This window comes from Trematomus bernacchii, unplaced genomic scaffold (genome assembly GCF_902827165.1).
Source record: "Trematomus bernacchii unplaced genomic scaffold, fTreBer1.1, whole genome shotgun sequence".
In the NCBI taxonomy this organism is placed as follows: Eukaryota; Metazoa; Chordata; class Actinopteri; order Perciformes; family Nototheniidae; genus Trematomus; species Trematomus bernacchii.
Genome location: NW_022988043.1, coordinates 17,881,113 through 17,900,124, shown reverse-complemented (window position 1 = coordinate 17,900,124; position 19,012 = coordinate 17,881,113). Strand labels below are relative to the sequence as shown.

At 40.9% G+C, this 19,012-nt stretch overlaps 2 protein-coding genes across 3 annotated transcripts in view; one reads left to right on the top strand and one right to left on the bottom strand.

Annotated features, from left to right (window-relative positions):
- Positions 1–265: 265 nt before the first annotated feature.
- LOC117472647 (52 kDa repressor of the inhibitor of the protein kinase-like) lies at positions 266–2,567 on the bottom strand. The gene is made up of 2 exons (XM_034117953.1): positions 2,276–2,567; positions 266–1,226 (listed from the first exon to the last, which is right to left on the bottom strand). Exons 1-2 carry the CDS (start codon positions 2,386–2,388, stop codon positions 356–358), a joined length of 984 nt encoding a protein of 327 aa, XP_033973844.1. The 5' UTR covers positions 2,389–2,567; the 3' UTR covers positions 266–355.
- Positions 2,568–5,453: 2,886 nt separating this feature from the next.
- LOC117472939 (STAM-binding protein-like A) overlaps positions 5,454–19,012 on the top strand; it is a 17,221-nt gene continuing 3,662 nt past the window's right edge. Inside the window, exons 1-9 of one of the 2 annotated variants that reach the window (XM_034118395.1) lie at positions 5,454–5,655; positions 8,109–8,333; positions 10,071–10,146; positions 10,238–10,333; positions 11,988–12,387; positions 12,588–12,712; positions 13,209–13,346; positions 14,745–14,857; positions 15,930–16,029. In XM_034118395.1, coding sequence (XP_033974286.1) covers positions 8,131–8,333; positions 10,071–10,146; positions 10,238–10,333; positions 11,988–12,387; positions 12,588–12,712; positions 13,209–13,346; positions 14,745–14,857; positions 15,930–16,029 — 1,251 coding nt within the window. In that variant the 5' untranslated portion in view covers positions 5,454–5,655; positions 8,109–8,130. Of the gene's footprint in view, positions 5,827–8,108; positions 8,334–10,070; positions 10,147–10,237; positions 10,334–11,987; positions 12,388–12,587; positions 12,713–13,208; positions 13,347–14,744; positions 14,858–15,929; positions 16,030–19,012 lie in introns of both variants that reach the window. The other variant, XM_034118394.1, reaches the window with a different exon arrangement.

Sequence of the window (19,012 nt, the reverse complement as noted above, 5' to 3'; positions counted from 1 at the left end):
TTTTGCGCGCTTGCATATTTTAACAAAGCTTTTCCTTTTAGCCACACTGAATTTAACTGGAAGTCATGACTGTTTCAATTACCAGTCTGATATCATTTTACAAAGATGACAGAGTGTAGATAGAGGAGAGAACCACTACAAGTCAGGACATGTACAGCAGTGCAGCCTAGATGAAGGTGTACTTACCATGTTGTCAGGGCAAGCATGAGGGACAAGGTCTATAGAGTGTCGGTGAGTAGTGATAGTAAGAAAGGGAAGAGTACCGTTAACCTAGAGTTCATTTATTCATATTAGTGACATTAATTCCCATCAACAAATCAATTTGATGTGTCACATGAAATCTTTATTACAAATATTACACACCAGAAAACTCTTTCTGAATATCCATTTGCTTGGGCATAGCAATTGTGATGTCCGTACAATCCAATATCATTCTGCGGATGAGCCGAAATGAAGAAGGCAAGCTGGTTTTATTTTTCTTCCGGCTGGGAACAGTTTTCATTGTGTCCATAAAAAGTAATTTGTGGAGAATGTCTATAAATGTGTCGATCACATTTCTGACAGTGGTTATACTGCAGTGAAAGAGTGCAGCCAGATGAAGGTGTGTGTAACTATGACGCAGTTTCATGAGGGTCATGAAAACTTGGTCTTCAAGACTCAGTGTTTTGGGGCTCCAACCAGCTGGGTATGTAATGGAACCCTCAAAATGAGCAAAATACTCACATACAGATCTGAATGTGTCTCTATCTGGCAATCCTGTCTCCATCCGAAGAACCTTTTCACTCAGCTGAGAGGCAGAATACCTGTCACGGCAGTAACTCTGCTTATCTTTGAGGGACTTCAACTCTGCCTTGGATTCCTCTAGCTGGATCTCTAGCTGCATTCTGTGTCTTTGCTCAGATTGAAGTTTTTCTTCTACCGTTTCACTGGTGGTTGGCTTCTCATCATCCTCAGATAGTGGTTGAGGATCCTCAGATAGTGGTCGAAGATACTCATTATTAGCCGCCTGTGTAAATGGATCTGCTTCCTCCTCAGTCATTAGACACGTAGCTTCTTCCTTTATTCCCTGAATTTGAGTGTCATTCCCTCTCAGACAGTAGGAATGATCTTCTCTATTTAGTTTGACAACATTCTGGGCTACAAATAAAACAGGCATTTTTTCCTTTCCTTTAGGAAAATGACAGCTGCAGATGCGGGAATGGGCACCGGGCTTCCTGTCAGCTCGTCTGTTGGGAGAAAAATGTTCGAGATATCAAATATTAGTTTCATGGAAGTTACACCGTCACATATAAGAGCACACATATCTGACAGTTGCAAACAAAATAAATCATCATTTAAATGCTCCTACAATTAACAGTTTAAGACAGAGAACTCACTGCTCCATAGTTTCTCTTGGAATAAAGCCACATTGTACATTTATATAATCTGTTCAATATTTCATCTGTCATATATGTATGTATATATAACACCTTGGTAAATTCAACATGTATATTTTCTACTTTCTTGTTTATTTATTGTCTTGAATTTTTATTGTACAATGCCATGTCTTTTTTACGGAGCCCCTAAGCCTAAAGGTTCATGGAAGAAGAACAAAAGTATCTCATGCCCACGATATACTTTCTCGTTCGCACAAGATACTTTCTTATGGTTAGACACATCAAACTGCCGGATTATTACGCAATTTTATTAGTTTTATGAAGAAGATGTCCGGTCGCCAAGGCGTCTGTGTTTGTGTGTGTGGGCATTTGTTTTCAGAATATATTATGATCGTGGCGTTCGTTCCGGTGCACTCCGACAGGACGGTGCAGCTCCGACAGGACTAAGCACTACATTAAGATTAATTATTATTATATATATTCTCACACACGCACACACGGAATAATCGGGCAGTTCGGTGTGTGTGTGGTTAAAACGTATCAGCCTCGATCTCTATTCAGCTGTGAGTCACGGACATTAATTCATAGATCAAGGCAGACTGGTTCACACAGACTCTCCTGTTTTGCGAATCCGGTGCTTAAACAAATAGCTCTACACCTCTGGCCGAAATGTACCTAAAATGAAGTCGGAGTTTGAAATATATCTAAAATAATGTATGCACTGCCATTTCTCCACGCTCCACTTCCTACTTGGCAAACGAGAAAGTATATCGTGCGAACGAGATGCTTTTTTTTCTCTTCTCCATGAACCTTTAGGGGCTCCGTACTTTTTATGCCGCTGCAACGCAAACATTTCCCAAATTGGGATCAATAAAGTACTATCTTATCTCTTATCTTACCGTATAACACGAGTCCAGACTCTCCTTCGGACAACATCTGTCGGGAAACGATAGAACGAGCAAGTTCCATGCGAAGACTTGTGGCTGCAACCCGGAGCAAAGCAACAAACCATTGCGTAGCAATATTAGCTCATCGCTAGCTAACAATCACTGCTGATGTATTTAATGTCGTCGAACAACACGTGATCCGCCTCTTACATGTGTGTTAACCACAGACTTTATTTCGAGCTATTTGTATTTTCCAAAAACATGTTCAAAAAACTGTTGACTCTGAGACGAGGGAACCGGAAGGGGTAAAATACTAACTCACTTCCGGGTTTTAGGACTCGTCGTCACTGCACCAAGCCCCCAGGAAGTACGCCGGACTCTGATGAGAATATTCGTTGTGGCCAAACAGCGGTACTACACTTCCGTTAGGTTGCTGGGCCCGGAAACACTTTTTCCCATTGACTTACATTGGGAAAGTCTGTAAATCGTTGGATAATTTTTTTGAAACTAAATAAACAACCCAGTATGAACGTTTGTATAGCCCTTATTAAAAACATTCGGTCCTCAAGTTGTAAAATGTGCTAATAACGTTATTCTGAGAGTTATTTCCCTCGGCACTATGAACGCGCATCTAACCCACGGGACCGCGCCGCCTGGCACGTTCATGTTATGTTACGTGTTCAGTACTACATGCGTTTTACCCATAGACTGTATGGTTTTACCTTTACCCATGAATGCACAATAAGAACGGACCCATATCGCCTTACCGTTCGGGTGTTCAGAGCATAGCTCCCTGTTGGAGCGGCAGAGCGTGATGTGAACAGAAAAATGTTTCTGTCGCAATATTATTTAAGGAATCGTTGAGCTAGCTAACTAGCATACATTGTCACTATCTGCTAACGTTAGCTTTAGCCTTCGTTTTTCGTTTTTTTCATAGGCTATAAACAGAGGTGGTATAAGTATAGATCTTGTACTTGATTAAAAGTAGAAGTACTCAGATCTTGTACTAGAGTAAAAGTAGAAGTACTCAGATCTGGTACTTTAGTAAAAGTAGAAGTACTCAGATATTGTACTTGAGTAAAAGTCGAAGTACTCAGATCTTGTACTTGAGTAAAAGTAGAAGTACTCAGATATTGTACTTGAGTACAACAGAAGTACTCAGATATTGCACTTGAGTAGAAGTACTCAGATCTTGTACTTGAGTAAAAGTAGAAGTACTCAGGTCTTGTACTTGAGTAAAAGTAGAAGTACTCAGATATTGTACTTGAGTAAAAGTAGAAGTACTCAGATCTTGTACTAGAGTAAAAGTAGAAGTACTCAGATATTGTACTTGAGTACAACAGAAGTACTCAGATATTGCACTTGAGTAGAAGTACTCAGATCTTGTACTTGAGTAAAAGTAGAAGTACTCAGGTCTTGTACTTGAGTAAAAGTAGAAGTACTCAGATATTGTACTTGAGTAAAAGTAGAAGTACTCAGATCTTGTACTAGAGTAAAAGTAGAAGTACCAGAGTGTAGGAATTCTCTGTTACAGTAAAATTCCTGCATTCAAAATGTTCCTCAAGTAAAAGTAGAAAACTATTCTCATCCAAATGTACTTAAAGTAGCGACAGTAAAAGTAGTCATTGTGCAGATTGGTCCATTTAAGAATAATAGGCTATGATATGTTTTATAATGATTGATCATTAAAGTGTTCTCAAAGCTGGTAAAGGTGCAGCTAGTTTGTATCCAGTTCTTATTTGCACTGCACCCATGGATGAACTGGATACAGCGTGGGAGGCGGGGCCTCGTTCATTCCTATGAGAGTTGCTCATTGGTGCATGAAGACAAAATGGCCCAACTTTTGAGAGAGCGAAACGTCACGAAAGTATTCATATAATCATATAATCCGTTCTTATTGTGCATCCATGGGTAAAGGTAAAACTCATATAGTACTGAACACGTCACATGAACGTGCCGGGCGGCGGGCCCGTGGGTTAGATCCGCGTTCATAATGCAGAGGAAAATAACTCTCAGAATAACGTTAGCACATTTTACAACTTGAAGACCGAATGTTTTTAATAAGGGCTATACAAATGTTCATACTGGGTAGTTTATGTAATTTAAAAAAAATTATCCAACGATTTACAGACGTCTCTTTCCCAATGTTAGTCAATGGGGAAAAGTCTTTCCGGGCCCAGCGACTGATACGGAAGTGTAGTACCGCCGTTTGGCCACAACGAAGATTTTCCTCAGAGTCCGGCGCACTTCCTGTGGGCTTGACTGCACCACAAAAGAAGGCAATACAAAATTACTGTGTATTTATAAAAAATAAAAAAACACAAACAACATTGACCTAATTCTCTCTTTGGATTAATAGTTTTACTGCATGTTGATGAACGTAATGGGATTTAAAAAAGTACATTTGAATTTGGAAACGAAATGTGCGCAGTGATTACGCATTACCCCGCCGGAGCCACAATGGGTGTTTCTCAATCGCGAGTACGCTTGCTTGGTAGCACATGTCTGCCGAGCATCTTGCTTCAGAAGCGAGTCAAGAATACTTCCTGGCATTCGGAAAAGGAAGTGTGGAACACGCTAGCAAGTGTGCAGGTGTGCGTCATATGAGAGGCCCGGCCTTACATCTTCCGCCACAGATTTGGGGAAATTGGTCCGTGCGCAAAGCATTGTGGGGATTTTAAGACCGCGAAGTCTACTCATGTGCAGCCTCGATATTTCTCCAAACGGAGTACGCCGGGCTCGGTAGATTTCCAAGTATACTGGAGATTGGAACAGTACTTCGGCGACACTCGATGACGTAGTATGCTTGAAATAGTGGCTCTGAAGCAGCTTTACTCGCGATTGAGAAACACCCAGTCAGTCGTACACACTGACACGCGACATACTGTGCAACAAAGGATATTTTGCTCATTTTCTCTTGATTACATATATAGAATTCTGACATCAAATGAGACTAAAGAAGTCAAACCAAAGAAAACACATGTCAGACGTCCCAGCAAAGAGCAGGAATTATACTCGATCCGTGCTCTTAAAAAACGGAGGGTCTACTTTCTTTTGGCTTTTTTGGCTAATTGCAAGCCCATAGAGTCCTATTGTGAACCAGGAAAGGCATACATTGCAGAAATCTTCAGGCTATAACTTCTACATAGTGTCATGTAGTTACACACAACCGTACAGCAGGTGGCGGCGTGCACTTGTAACGATGAAGTGTAGTCCGCCAGTAAAACCACAGAAGAAGTAGAAGGAAGTTGTTTTGATTGCGGAAGTACAGCAATAGAAGTAGGCGCTGCCGCAGCCCACTGAAGTTATTTTCTCTTGAGAGGAATACATCAATTGAATTTTGATTAAGGTGTATGTAGGTTTCTTTGAGCTTCCATTCACAGCTCGATCAGGTAAGAATGAAGCTGCGCAGCGGTGGTTAAGTTAACGGTTTTAAACTGGAACTGTGCTTTGCTAAGTTAGCTTGGCTAACGCGACGTCGCTGAGAAACACCTCAGTGACAGGGCTAGCTAGATATCAACAGCAGTGGAGGGTGAAACATATCTGTATGACTCCTACAGCATGTGAGTAGACGAGGTTTCTAAGTAATGTGGAAGTCATGTTGTGTCATTCAAAAGGGCCTACCGTTTCTCATTGTGTCTCATCTCAAACTGACCCTTTAAAACTGATTCTGACACTAAATGAACTTGACATGATGAAAATATAAAGAAACTATAGATGATAATGAAAACAGGAAGTATGGTGATAAGCTGTGGTTACATTCTGAAAGTATGTATGTCATTTACTAAAGTCAAATTATCAATACTACACTGTAAGAACACTTTACTACACTAGTCCTGCTTTCAAAAACGTATTATAAGAGTAAATACCACATTAAAGTACACTTAACATGTAAATACTTAAAATGTACACACTTATTTATACTAGTAAAAGGGTCCCTGTCATTTCTTCTTCTATAATTCATCATGTTTTTGCATTAATATTACTGCTTCGTTAATGTTTATGTTGCATATCTTGTTGTAAAAGTTGAGCACATATGCACTACTTTATACTGTTGGGTAGTTTAAATATACAGCAATGAATGGTACTCATCATCATATGTTTGTGTATTTTATAAAAATGTTTTCATCACTCATTGTTTAAACGATCAAATTAACAGTGATACATTGACAGCCTCTGACCATTGTGCTTGTTATGGAACAGAGAGGTAGAATATGCTGGAAAAACAGTATTTTCTGTAGACTTCAAGGAAAGTATATACACTTAAACGATTTCAAGTACCTCCACCTTTCCCTTTTTATTAGAGCCCCACCTCTTGATAACAACTTGTCTCTCTTGACTTACTGTGTTTCTGTACCAGCTAGCCAAGATGTCACAATCAATACAAGCTACTTCACTATTATGAAGCATGCTGATGGAGCACCTCACATTTGATCAATACAGAGTAGAAAAGCCCAAGTCATGGACCCTCCACGCAGAGTCATTGCTTTATTTTCGAGATGTATTCAGCCAGTTGTGGCCAGAATACAGGGTATGAAGAGAGGGACACTGCCTCTTTGTTCTCGTTTATACAGCATATTGCTTCATCTTTCAATAACGTAAAAGGAAGCTTAAGACTTCAAATCATAACACCATAGCCATATTAAGTTTACAATATTTAAGAACCAAAATGACAGTATGTTTAATCAGATTTACAAATATACAATTGTGAATTAATACATTTTATTTTATGTTGAAGTCAAATCCACTCTAAATATTGTGCATTAACTTCCAATTGAACATTACTTAAAGGTGGGGAAGGTAATGTTGTAGAAACCAGCTTGAGTGCGCTAGAATTTGAAAATACACAGCCGGAGAAAATCTGCCTCTTCCTTACAGAGCCCCTCCTCCAACACACACGAACGCGCACATGACCAATGAGGGCACGAGATAAGTTTGTGCACAGATAGAAGGCTGACAGGCAGGTAGGCCATCCAGTTATTTTAGCCGGGCCGGCTAAAATGATTGGTCGTGGTTTTTACAGTACTACGGCTTCCACAGATGATATTTTTTAAAGGATTTTTTGTCAAAGCACTTAAGATATTCATTGCTATCGGGATGTTAAGAGCATTCCATGGAATATAACAAGTGTATCTCGAGCCGGTTTCTCAAACTTACCGACCCCACCTTTAAAGGCTTTTAAAACGTATTTGATTAAACAGCTATAGAAGGAAATGGAATACATCAAGTCAGATTTGAACCTGGTTAGCAGAATTAAGGTCAAAGCCTTTATAAAGGAGCCTACTCTTTCCAGAAAACTGTCAAAATGCTGTGCATTGGGCACGGTGGCTGTCGCTGGAAGAAAATGTTTCCAAATCACACAGTGTTTGACATAAACGGCAAGACAAATATAATGTTATTTGCTGCAGCTGCTAAAAGGGTCGGTTTATATTATGGGATTCCATATAGCTCAGTTGGTAGAGTTGGCCCATGTACAGGGGCTTGGTCCCCATGCATGGAGACCATCTGCGGGGTGTCGTTCCCCCTGTCTTTACTTTTCAACACTATCAGTGAAATAAAGGCACTGGTTTCCTAAAAAAAACAAGAACATCTCAATATTATTCCTTGAAAGAAATGTTATTGTGTTATTAAATGTCATTTTGGCTGAAAACTGAAACTACAGTATCTGCATGGAGCTAAGTATGCAGTAAGTCTGAAAGTATAAAACACATTTTCTTGTGATTCCGATGAAAATACATTTAGTTATGAAATTATTCAAATCTTGAAGGTCAGTGTAGAAAGTTATCACCTCAGGGTAAGTCGCTGGTTCCACTTGCTGTTTTACATGTTCTGTTATTCTTCCCAGTGTTGAAGGTTGAGCTGTCAGGATGGCGGACCACAACGACGTCAGTCTGCAGCCGGAGGAGCGAGTCCGCGCTCTCACCAAGAAGGGAAGCTCGGTGGAGGTGAATGACGACGTGCCCCCGCGCCGCTACTTCCGTTCCGGCATGGAGATGATCCGCATGGCTAACATCTACGCAGAGGAAGGCAACATCGAGCACGCCTTCGTCCTTTTCAATAAATATATCACGTGAGTGTTTACAGCGATAAGGCTGGATCATTGTGTGTATCAGCTTTTATTTGTTTGATTGTGTTTCATACACTAAGTTCTTTATACTTTGATCGTCATTGTAATGGATTTGTTGGTTTACAGAAATGAATACATTAGATGATGTATGACAGGACAGTTTAAACCAAGATCTTTCTCAATTCATTTCATTCACAATCAGTCCAAAAGTAAAACCATAAGACATAATGGAGATATGTAAACATGGGCCAACCCAATAAGCCATCTAAAGCTTTAGAATAGAGGCCCAGACACTTAAAGGTGGGGTCGGTAAGTTTGAGAAACCGGCTCGAGATACACTTGTTATATTCCATGGAATGCTCTTAACATCCCGATAGCAATGAATATCTTAAGTGCTTTGACAAAAGATCCATACAAAAATGTTATCTGTGGAAGCCGTAGTACTGTAAAAAGCACGACCAATCATTTTAGCCGGCCCGGCTAAAATAACTGGATGGCCGACCTGCCTGTCAGCCTTCCATCGGGGCACAAACTTATCTCGTGCCCTCATTGGTCATGTGCGCGTTCGTGTGTGTTGGAGGAGGGGCTCTGTAAGGAAGTGGCAGATTTTTTCCAGCTGTGTATTTTCAAATTCTAGCGATCTCGAGCTGGTTTCTCCAAAATTACCTACCCCACCTTTAACAGGAAGTATTTATAACATATATCACCAAAGCATTTAGAATACAAAAGAGCTCATGTATTATCAAGAAACATTTACAAGCTATAACATACCTATCACTAACCAAATACCCCAAAACAAACTAACATAAAAGGGATACAAATCGTACAAATTAAATGCATTTCCAAATAAAGTAAACTTAAAGGGGACCTATCATGCAAAATGCACTTTTGTACGTCTTTTATACATGAATATGTGTCCCCGGTGTTCCAGGGAACTCACCAAGTGTCAGAAAACACAACCCTCTCTATTTTCCTCCATACCCAAATCTCTAAAAAAGGGGCTGCAACGGATCTGATAAAAACTGATCCAGATTTGAACACTGTCCTGACGTCAGGACAGTGGCGCTACGGCTATTGGGCCAACTCCACCAATCAGGAGGAGACAGCCACGGCCATTGCCGTTCGAAAGCGCTGGAGACGCTGTAGTACATATGCCAGGCCTGTAGATGGTGCTGTTCTCACTGAATCTGCCCAGAGCTAGAAATGGTCAAATTGAGCAAAATGAGGCATGGCTAAAATGCATGATCTGTTTGGTATTTTGAAAAAAAAAAAGTATAAATATGCCTTATATAGGTATGGTCCTACACTATATTATTCAAATATAGCATGATAGGTCCACTTTAAGTAAACAGCCATTTAGTAAAGTCAAGCTTTTTTTTCAAACAGACACTTTTAGGGACATTTTTATAGTGTTATCAATCTTATTCCTTACATGTGGACCTCCGCAAACCACACTGGGATAAGGTCGCATAGTCTTTCATTGAACATATTTGCTTCATTATGCGTTAAACGGGTATTGTGAAAGATATTAGAGACTTATGCTGTGAAAAAGAGGGTCAGTGGGAGTATTGATCTTGGACCATGATATGGCACAAATCAATTAATTCTATAAATCTGTCATTTTTAGGAACTGCAGTCTCACTGTTCCTATTTTTAAATACTTTTTTATCGAATATTTAAACAAGTATTATCAGTGCAGGCAAAATCACTAGTTAATAACAACAATTTGTTTTTACCCAGTCTCTTTATAGAAAAACTTCCCAAACATCGGGATTACAAAACCGCTAACATTCCTGAGAAGAAAGACACACTAAAGGTACTTATATTGTTCATACTTTCCTTTATAAGACATTTGAACTGTTCTAAGGAAATATTGAAGCAAAACCTTATTTTTCTTTCTTCCACAGAAACTAAAGGACGTTGCCTTTCCTCAAGCAGAAATCCTGAAAAAAGCTCTTTTGCGGAGATTTGAACAAGAGCATGAACAGTATCTTGTCAAAAAGGTAAACTTTCAAATACTGACACACTGAAATGGATCCGTCTGTCATAGTCATTGCTGTTTTAATTAATGACTCAGAAATAAAGATGAATTACCATTTTAAACGTAATAAACACAAATATCTAAAGCTCATTTACAATACGACAAGCATTGTAAACTGATTTTACAATGTGTAAACTTTTATTCGGGGGAAAGACTAATCGGCAGCGTCATTTCACCTTGTTATCAAAGGAAGCGTTTGTTCATTAACAGAATAAATGGAGAGAATCTAATGAATTTAATGATTCAGTGATCCAAAGAGATATTTAATGTATAATGCGTAACATTTCTGTATTAAGATGTCTAAAAATGACTAGATACATGTTATATATGTGGTTGTTTAGCTGTGTAAAAAAAGTTTCCAAACATTTCAAACCTGGAGAAATGTAATTTTAAGTAAAGTATTTGCCCATTTTATTTGCCTATAATGGCAACAGATCCTTCGCAATTATACCTTTTGATCCAATTTAACCAATACAATTTCCAGTTCTTCGTGGTTGTATGATATATGTTTCAACCAGGCGTTACGATATTAAGTTAACAGCAAAATAAGCAAACACTGTTTTGGTGTTTTTTTAACCGGTTTAACTTATCTGTATGATTGTTTTTAAGAATATGAGACCTCTCTGGATAATTAGGCTCCTAGTAAAAACATCCTGAACCTCTGGATCTTAAAGGTCCCATGTCATGGCCATTTCTACTGATCATAATTCCATTGTTGAGGTCTACTAGAATAGATTTATATTGTGCAATGTTCCAAACTCACATTGGTTTCTCATACAGCATCTCTGTAAAGTATGTGTATTCACTCTCTGTCCTAAACGGCTTGTTGGAGCTCCTGCCCCCCCCCTCCCTGTGAGCCCAGTGGCCGTCTGCGAGACAGCGAGACACAGCGAAACCCAGCCCGAAACCAGCCCGAAACCAGCCCGAGCACACACACACACACACACACACCCGCAGCCTGGCTGGGAGTTTGTGCGTGTGCTCACACACCGACTCACAGCCTCGCCGCGTCCCGCCGTCTCAGGGAGGAGAAATCGGCGGAGCTGCAGCTGAGAAAAGATTGAGTGTGTGTGTGTGAGGAACGTAACGGCTCCGCGGACGTAACGTAACGGCTCCACGGATTGGTCTATTTGGACCAATGGGTCCATTTGGGTATGGGCACGTCACTATACCCAGGAAGAAAACAATGGAAAAAGATAAATCTCCAACGAGGCGTTCTGGGGCAGCATAGACAGGTCTTTTCTGTGTTAGAGTTGTACTCGCTACAGGGTGTACTTTGAGGGTTTGTGACTTTGCAGACCGTTTACATGCAGAAAAACCTTCATAACACACAAGGGGACGGGTAATAACCGGAAAAGCATGACATGGGCCCTTTAAGTTATCAGAAAAAAGTTATCATGAAGAATTCTTCATAGCGCAACTCCAATGAGTCTTGCTATTTCATGACGGCACAAAACTCTTTCCTTTCTTATTGTTCTGATTTAGAGACCCCTTTTGGCAAAGAATTACATATTGTCAGAATTAGCGAAGACCTCACATGAATTGCAGTTCAACCGAAGAAGAGCAAAAGACCACCTGCTTTTTAACGTGCTTGAACATGTTTCCTATATGCTCAGAAAGCGGAGCAGGAGGCGTTGGCGCGGGAACAGTCCAAGCAGCGAGCACTGGACGCCGAGCGGGAGCGCGTGGTGGAGATGCAGCGGCGGCAGCGGGAGCAGGAGCAGTTCAGTGCCTTCGAGGAGATGATCCGCCGCCAGGAGCTGGAGAAGGAGCGCCAGCGCGTGCTCCTGGAGTTCGCCCAGCCCGCCGCTCCTTCCCCCAACACGCTCCTCCTCCCGGGCATCAAGGGTCCCGTGGCGGTCTCCCCCAGCGCCCCTCAGAGCCAAGGGGACCTGTCTGGCGTCACCAACCACCAATACAACGGCCCCCCCGCCTACATCGGCCCACCTGCCCCTGCCCCGCCCATCTTTGACCGGGCGCTCAAGCCCGGGACTCTGGTCAGCCCGGGTAACAACAGTGAGTTCATATTTTTTTCTGAAAATAGGGGGGCTGGCCTGCAGAGGATTTAAATACCGCCCTACTCCTGCTTTAAAGTACTTACACATCTGAGCTGATTTGTTTCCCCCTGGCATACTTCATTTCCTGCTTATACCATGCCTTGTCCCAGCACATCACATGAATCTAACTCTGTTTTTTCTTCTACATGGTTTTCGCAGATACAATGGTGGATGCCCTTCGGGAGTTGGCTGTTCCCGCGGAGCTGTGCCGGAGCTTTCTGAGGCTGGCCGAGGCCAACACGAGTCGAACTGTAGAAACCTGTGGCATCCTGTGTGGCAAACTGGTAAGACTGCTGGGACCAGCAGCACTGACTGCAATCTGTCACAGAAGCACAACAACTTGGATATGGTAGATGTTCATGAAATGTTTTCTCATCGTGTCTTTAAATAAGGAACTACAAGCAATTCCCTTTTCCCATGTTAAATACAAGGGAGGTTTTCTGTAATGGATATTTATCATGCTTTTAATGTGTAAAGAAAGTGGATTTTGAAACGGAGACATCAGCTGACCTCCCACCCCAGAGGGAAACATAATGTAACACTCCTCTTGCTGTCCCCATCTGCTCAGGCTTTAGTTTGAATGAATCATTTGCTGATCGGGTAAACTTAAAGCTCCTTATATTTTTTTACGATCATGCCTTCTTTTTTCAAATGGCAAACCTTTCAGCGCTCTGTTAATTTTGTCCTTGTTTAACTCTTTGGCAGGCAATTGCACTGCTTAATTCAAAGGGTTGTAATAGTGTGACCGTGACGCTTTTTTTTAATGTGTGTTTGCTGCAGACAAGAAACGCGTTTACCGTGACCCACGTCATCGTACCAAAGCAGACTGGTGGACCGGATTATTGTGACACAGAAAATGAGGAGGAACTCTTCCTCATACAGGACCAGTACGATCTCATCACCCTGGGCTGGATTCATGTGAGTAAAGAACAAAGGACATTTCTAGACGGACAAATAAACCCATTCTTACACTTGATCAACCCCCACATCATATAAAGAAGGAACTTAATCAATGAAATCATTCTCATTAGAACTGAGCATTGTGTTATGCAAAGTAACTAATATCAAACGCAGGTTGCAGCGTTGCAGTGAATTCAAAATAAAGTAGACTTAGAGCTCTGAGAATTTTGTGACTGAAAGAAATGTGGCACATTATAACATGGCATAGTATTACTATTATTCAAACACACTTCCACAAAAGTGAATATAGTATACAAAAATATTGAACAATTAACCCTAATCACCCAGGTTCAGGAACCACTTGGCTTGAGTTATTGTGAAATTGAATTCACAATATTCCCTTGTTTAACTTTAACCTGCGTAAGTGCTTATTTCTATCTCTTACTCGATTCTGATTGGTTACAGCATTCTACAGTTATGTCTTTATAACAGACCGTTGCTATGGATTCCGTTTGATATCCGAATACAGCAGGCAGACTATTTATTTTAGCAGATGCAATCGAGTTATATTTATGTCCCTACACTTGTGTTCAATTATTATTTATTTATTTTTAAGTAGCCATGTTATAAGCCTGATAATGTGCGCTGAGTTTGTATCAGGGTCATGCTAACCTTTCCGGGGTACATTTTAACTTGCATTATCCCTTACTTACATATATAAAATCACTTTTCCTCTTAAGCTCTGCCAAATGTGGAGGACATTCTTAAGAGAAACTTATCATGGACAAAGTTTGTCTTTTGTTATATTTAATAAAGTAATTTAAAAAAAAGTCAATATACAAGTAAGATCGATCTCAAATGCAGGAACAGAGCCACTTCATCCATTACATTACATGTTACTAGACGCTTTTATCCAAAGCGACTTACATACTCAATACTGTGGGCAATCCCCACAGGAGCAATTTGGGGTGAAGTGTCTCAGGGACACAACGACATGCTGACTGCAGTGGGGTTTGAACCTGTGCTCCCTTGATCCGAACACCAACGCTCTATCCACTGCGCCACACGCCTCCTCAGAGGATAAAGAAGTTCTGCACCCCGAACACAGCTTACAGTCCCACTATATATTCATGAAAGGAAACAGCCAACTATTCCTACATCCCATCATTAAACCATAAAACCACCTTGTCCTTAACCATTTGCAAATCCCCCTTTTACTCCTCCTTTTGCCCTCCTGAAATGTAAATCCTTAACATATGTCTCTGTTGAACACATACAAGACTAAAAATACAATTTAACAGTGTAAAAGGCAATCAGAGTATGAGACTATATGTTTTAAATGATTATATGATAATTTGACACGACACCAACAACCAGTAAATAAACTGAGGAGCTGTGTCGCTATGTGTTTCTCAGACTCACCCCACACAGACGGCCTTCCTGTCCAGCGTGGACCTCCACACACACTGCTCCTACCAGATGATGATGCCTGAGGCCATCGCCATCGTCTGCTCGCCTAAGTTTAATGAGTGAGTTAGAAAAAAACACTGATGTCCCGTCATTCCTCAATCTAAGTTATAATGTTTTCATGATGTGTCACAGGGATATGGAGCCAGAGGGGGGAGTAGCAATCTAGGGGCACGGCATATTGTAATGCCACTATTTCTTCATATACACTGATGTTAATTATTGCATATTTCAACCAGGTGCCTACCAGATTGTGAACATGCTGTGAATTATTGTAAAGGAGAATTACGCTCTGATCTGTTTTTTTGCTCCTTGTAAAACACGAGGCCCGTCACACTGCCTTTAGTTGTTACAGATGCCCTGATCAGATAAAGAGTTTATTTGCTGTGTCTAGTTTTCATTGTAGCTAGGCAACAACCAAATTTGTGCTAATGTTAACACAAACCAGGAACTGTATGCTCGCTAGTAAAGTTTAAAAAAAGGAAAACAGCATAACATTATCTGAAGTACTGCGCTAATTTACCTCCAGGCTGATTTCTGGTTAGTTAATGGGGGATACAGTTGGTAAAGTCATAAAGTGCCATGTGTCTGGCAATAGTTACCACAGAGGGCCCACCTTTCAATTAATCCAATTTTACGGTGGTAAATCACTAATTTCTTTCAACTCAAGGCATTCAGGGTACTTCAGACATACATATTCAATTACAAAAAAGCGCTGTCTGATCGGTCTTCTTATGCATTTTAGCCCACACAGTCTGTCTTAATATTCAAGCCTTACTTCAACTACCTTGCCGTTTATGTGTAATTGTAGCGTGTCTAGGAGATCGCCCTGCTGTTAAAAGCTTCTAAATAAAGATTTTAATAATAATGTCTGTAGAGGGGCTGTAGAGGGAGTTGTTAAAGCCTACTTTACAAGTTGCTTGCACCTCTGTTTCCGAATCAGCCTGACTAGTGAGAATGTCCCCTGTCTGCAAAGCAATCAATGCCATTCTTAATGTGTTCTGTCATCAGTTATTTTGCTAGTGTTTATCAAACCCTGAAGAGGACTCCGTGATTTGTTAATCAAAATTATTTCAGTCTCTCTCTGTCTGTTTATGCTGTGTGTGTGACTTAATTTGATTGTGTTTGTCCCAGGATCGGTTACTTCAACTTGACGGATCGAGGAACAAATGAGATCTCCACATGTAAACAGAAAGGCTTTCACCCTCACAGCAAAGACCCCCCTCTATTTACAGTGAGTACACCTCTGCTTTCAGTTTTTCCCTGTACTGAATATTTGTTCTCCTTTAACATTTAGGGAAAAATGTATCAATATGACATTTGTGTTTTCTGTTTCAATACAAATGGGTTATTCCTTGATACAGGAAATCTAATTTAGTGGGAATGCTGATACAGCATTCCAACTATCTGTTATTCGACGCACGAAATTCTTTATTATTCCGCCGGGTTATTTTGGGCCTCTTCTTCTCCCACATTCCACATCGCAGAAACTCTGTTCAAACATCAAAACGTTCAGCTCGGTCGGGAATCGATGGCTATTACTTTTCTCATTCATAACTTTCATAATTCCTGAGATACATCCCATAATTCATCAAATGTTTAACATTGAAGTCAATGGAGAAACTCTTCAGACTTGAAAAATCTTCATGCGACTTCAACTGCTAACTGCTCCTTCATACTTTCACTCGGAAACCTCATTCCAACTTTAAAATGTTACACATCTTTCTGACATTATTCATGTTAAACAACTTTTAAATCTGATTCATACTTTTAGAAATATTAAACATTGTTCAGAACTTGGTAAAGAGGCCTTTTTCAGATTTTAACATTAGTGTGTATTGCGCAGCTCGTTAAGGCTAGAGTGCGTGATGTCACAGCTAGAGTGGAGGACAGCTTGAAATTCGCCTTCATATATTTTTTTAAACCTGCCATGATTCCCAAACCCTACACTCCTGAGACATAATTTTTCATGAGAAAAGTAGGAAAACATCTCATAGCTTGAAAAATGAAAAAAGATTAAGCAAAAAAAATTAAACAAAATGCCTCTTGAGGGCATGAAGTGACAAAAACTTTCAACATGTCTCCATTAAACCCCATTGTAAGTTCAGCCTCATCTTTCCCCACCACAGCAGCCGCACACCTTTAGTTAATCTGCCAAAAAGGCCACATTATTAACCCGAAAGTACACAAAAAGCACACTTCAGATGCTCAGAGTTCTTGAGATGCTTCACGCTTTGAAATTTCACCGATATCTGTTACGGTTCTTCAACAAAACATTCACATGTAAGAGGTTTATCTCTCATTCAGAACAATGAAAATGCTCTCCTCTCACTGATTATCACCATGGAAACCTTTGATCTCTGGACACGTCGTTAGCTCAAATATAAACACCTGTGTCATGGAACACGATGATGTCATAACTCCAACTGACATGCTCAAAGCAGCAGACTTCAGATAATGGTTAATGGTCCAGCCTTCAACATGTCTATGTGCCATTAGTGAGTTTTCCTCAAAAGCTGTTGCCATGGCAACGCATCCCTCGCCGTAAATCACGATATTGCTATAACTCCTATGAAAATTGTCAAAAAGTGCTCAAACTTCACATGTGTGCTAACAGTCCAGCCGTGAAGACATCTATTTGACAGTTTTAAGATTTCTTCAAATGCCGTTGCCTTGGCAACACAATGCTCACTATGAAACACGGTTTTCTCACAACTTCAGTTCAAATGCTCGAAATGGCCCAAAACTTCACAGGTTTGGTAACGATGCAGCCATCAACACATCTAAGCGTATTATGGGGTGTCATCAAATGTCGTTGCCATGGTGACAGATCATTCGCCTTCAAGTTAGTTAAAAAGTTTGCAGTTCAAATATTCTGCTGCTTTTCCAAGCCTTTTTACTTTCTTTTCTTCTCTCATCACACATCCAAGCCCCCAGTGTTCATGTATCATTTCAATCTAAATTCTTCACTTTCTTCTTACACATTACATTTCAGCATAGCAGTTTAGCGTCAGCTTTTCAGCATAAAGCATTCCCACTAGCAATTTCTTCAGGAATTGCATTCTCTAGTTTCTATCTCATCTTGATTTAATACATAAAATCACAAAAAGCTATAACTACTACAACTAATAATAATACATAACTATTTCTGTATATGGTCATGAATTTGGCTAGATGGTCCTTTGGACTAGAATGTCCCATATTGTCGAAATTGAAATTGTATTAATATTTAAGTTTTTCAACATTGAAGCACACCAAATGGTGGTGGTAGTAACTGTTTAAAAGGAGCATGATACAGTATGTCTCCTTTTAATAAAAAAAAAAAAGTAATTAGGGTGATACAGTATGTCTCCTTTAAAAAAAAAAAAAAAAGTAATTAGGGTAGACCTACCCTTTTTAAATAGTAAAGAGGCCCTATTATGCTAATTTCCTGTAGTGTGTTATATGTTTTCTGTGCATGTAAATGGTCTGGAAAGGCTAAAATCCCAAAGTTCCCTCCAAAGAGAGTAGGCTTGTTTGAGACGAGCTGCGGCTCGCCTCGAAAGTAGACGAGAATAGCCGATCGCAGCCAGGGGAGGTCTCAAAAAGCTCGCCTGAAGTCGGACAGCTCGGAGTCTTCTTCTTCTTCTTCTTCTTCTTCTTCTTCTTCTTCTTCTTCTTCTTCTATGATGAATTCGGTAGTCGCTTCTGGAGGATGAGGGAGGAGGAGGAGGAGGAGGAGGAGGAGACGGAGGAGGAGGAGGAGGAGGAGGAGGAGGAGGAGGAGGCGGAGGGGGAGGGGAGGGAGGAGGAGGAGGAGGAGGAGGCAGGAGGAGGAGGAGGAGGAGGAGGAGGAGGAGGACGGAGGAGGAGGAGAGGGAGGAGGAGGAGGTAGGAGGAGGAGGAGGAGGAGGAGTAGGAGGCAGTGAGGCGGATTAGGAGGATGAGGAGGAGGAGGCAGAGGAGTGGGTAGGAGGATGAGGAGGAGGAGCGAGGAGGGAGGCGGAGGAGGAGGATGAGGAGGAGGAGGAGGAGCGAGGATGGCAGGGCAGGTGGAGGAGGAGGAGGCGGAGGAGGAGTCGGAGATGACGGAGGAGGAGGAGGATTATTCTCTTCTTCTTCTTCTTCTTCTTCTTCTCCTCCTCCTCCTCCTCCTCCTCCTCCTCCTCCTCCTCCTCCTCCTCCTCTCGGTTTTTTGGCGGATTTCAAACAACTTTAAGGTGCATACTGCCACCTCC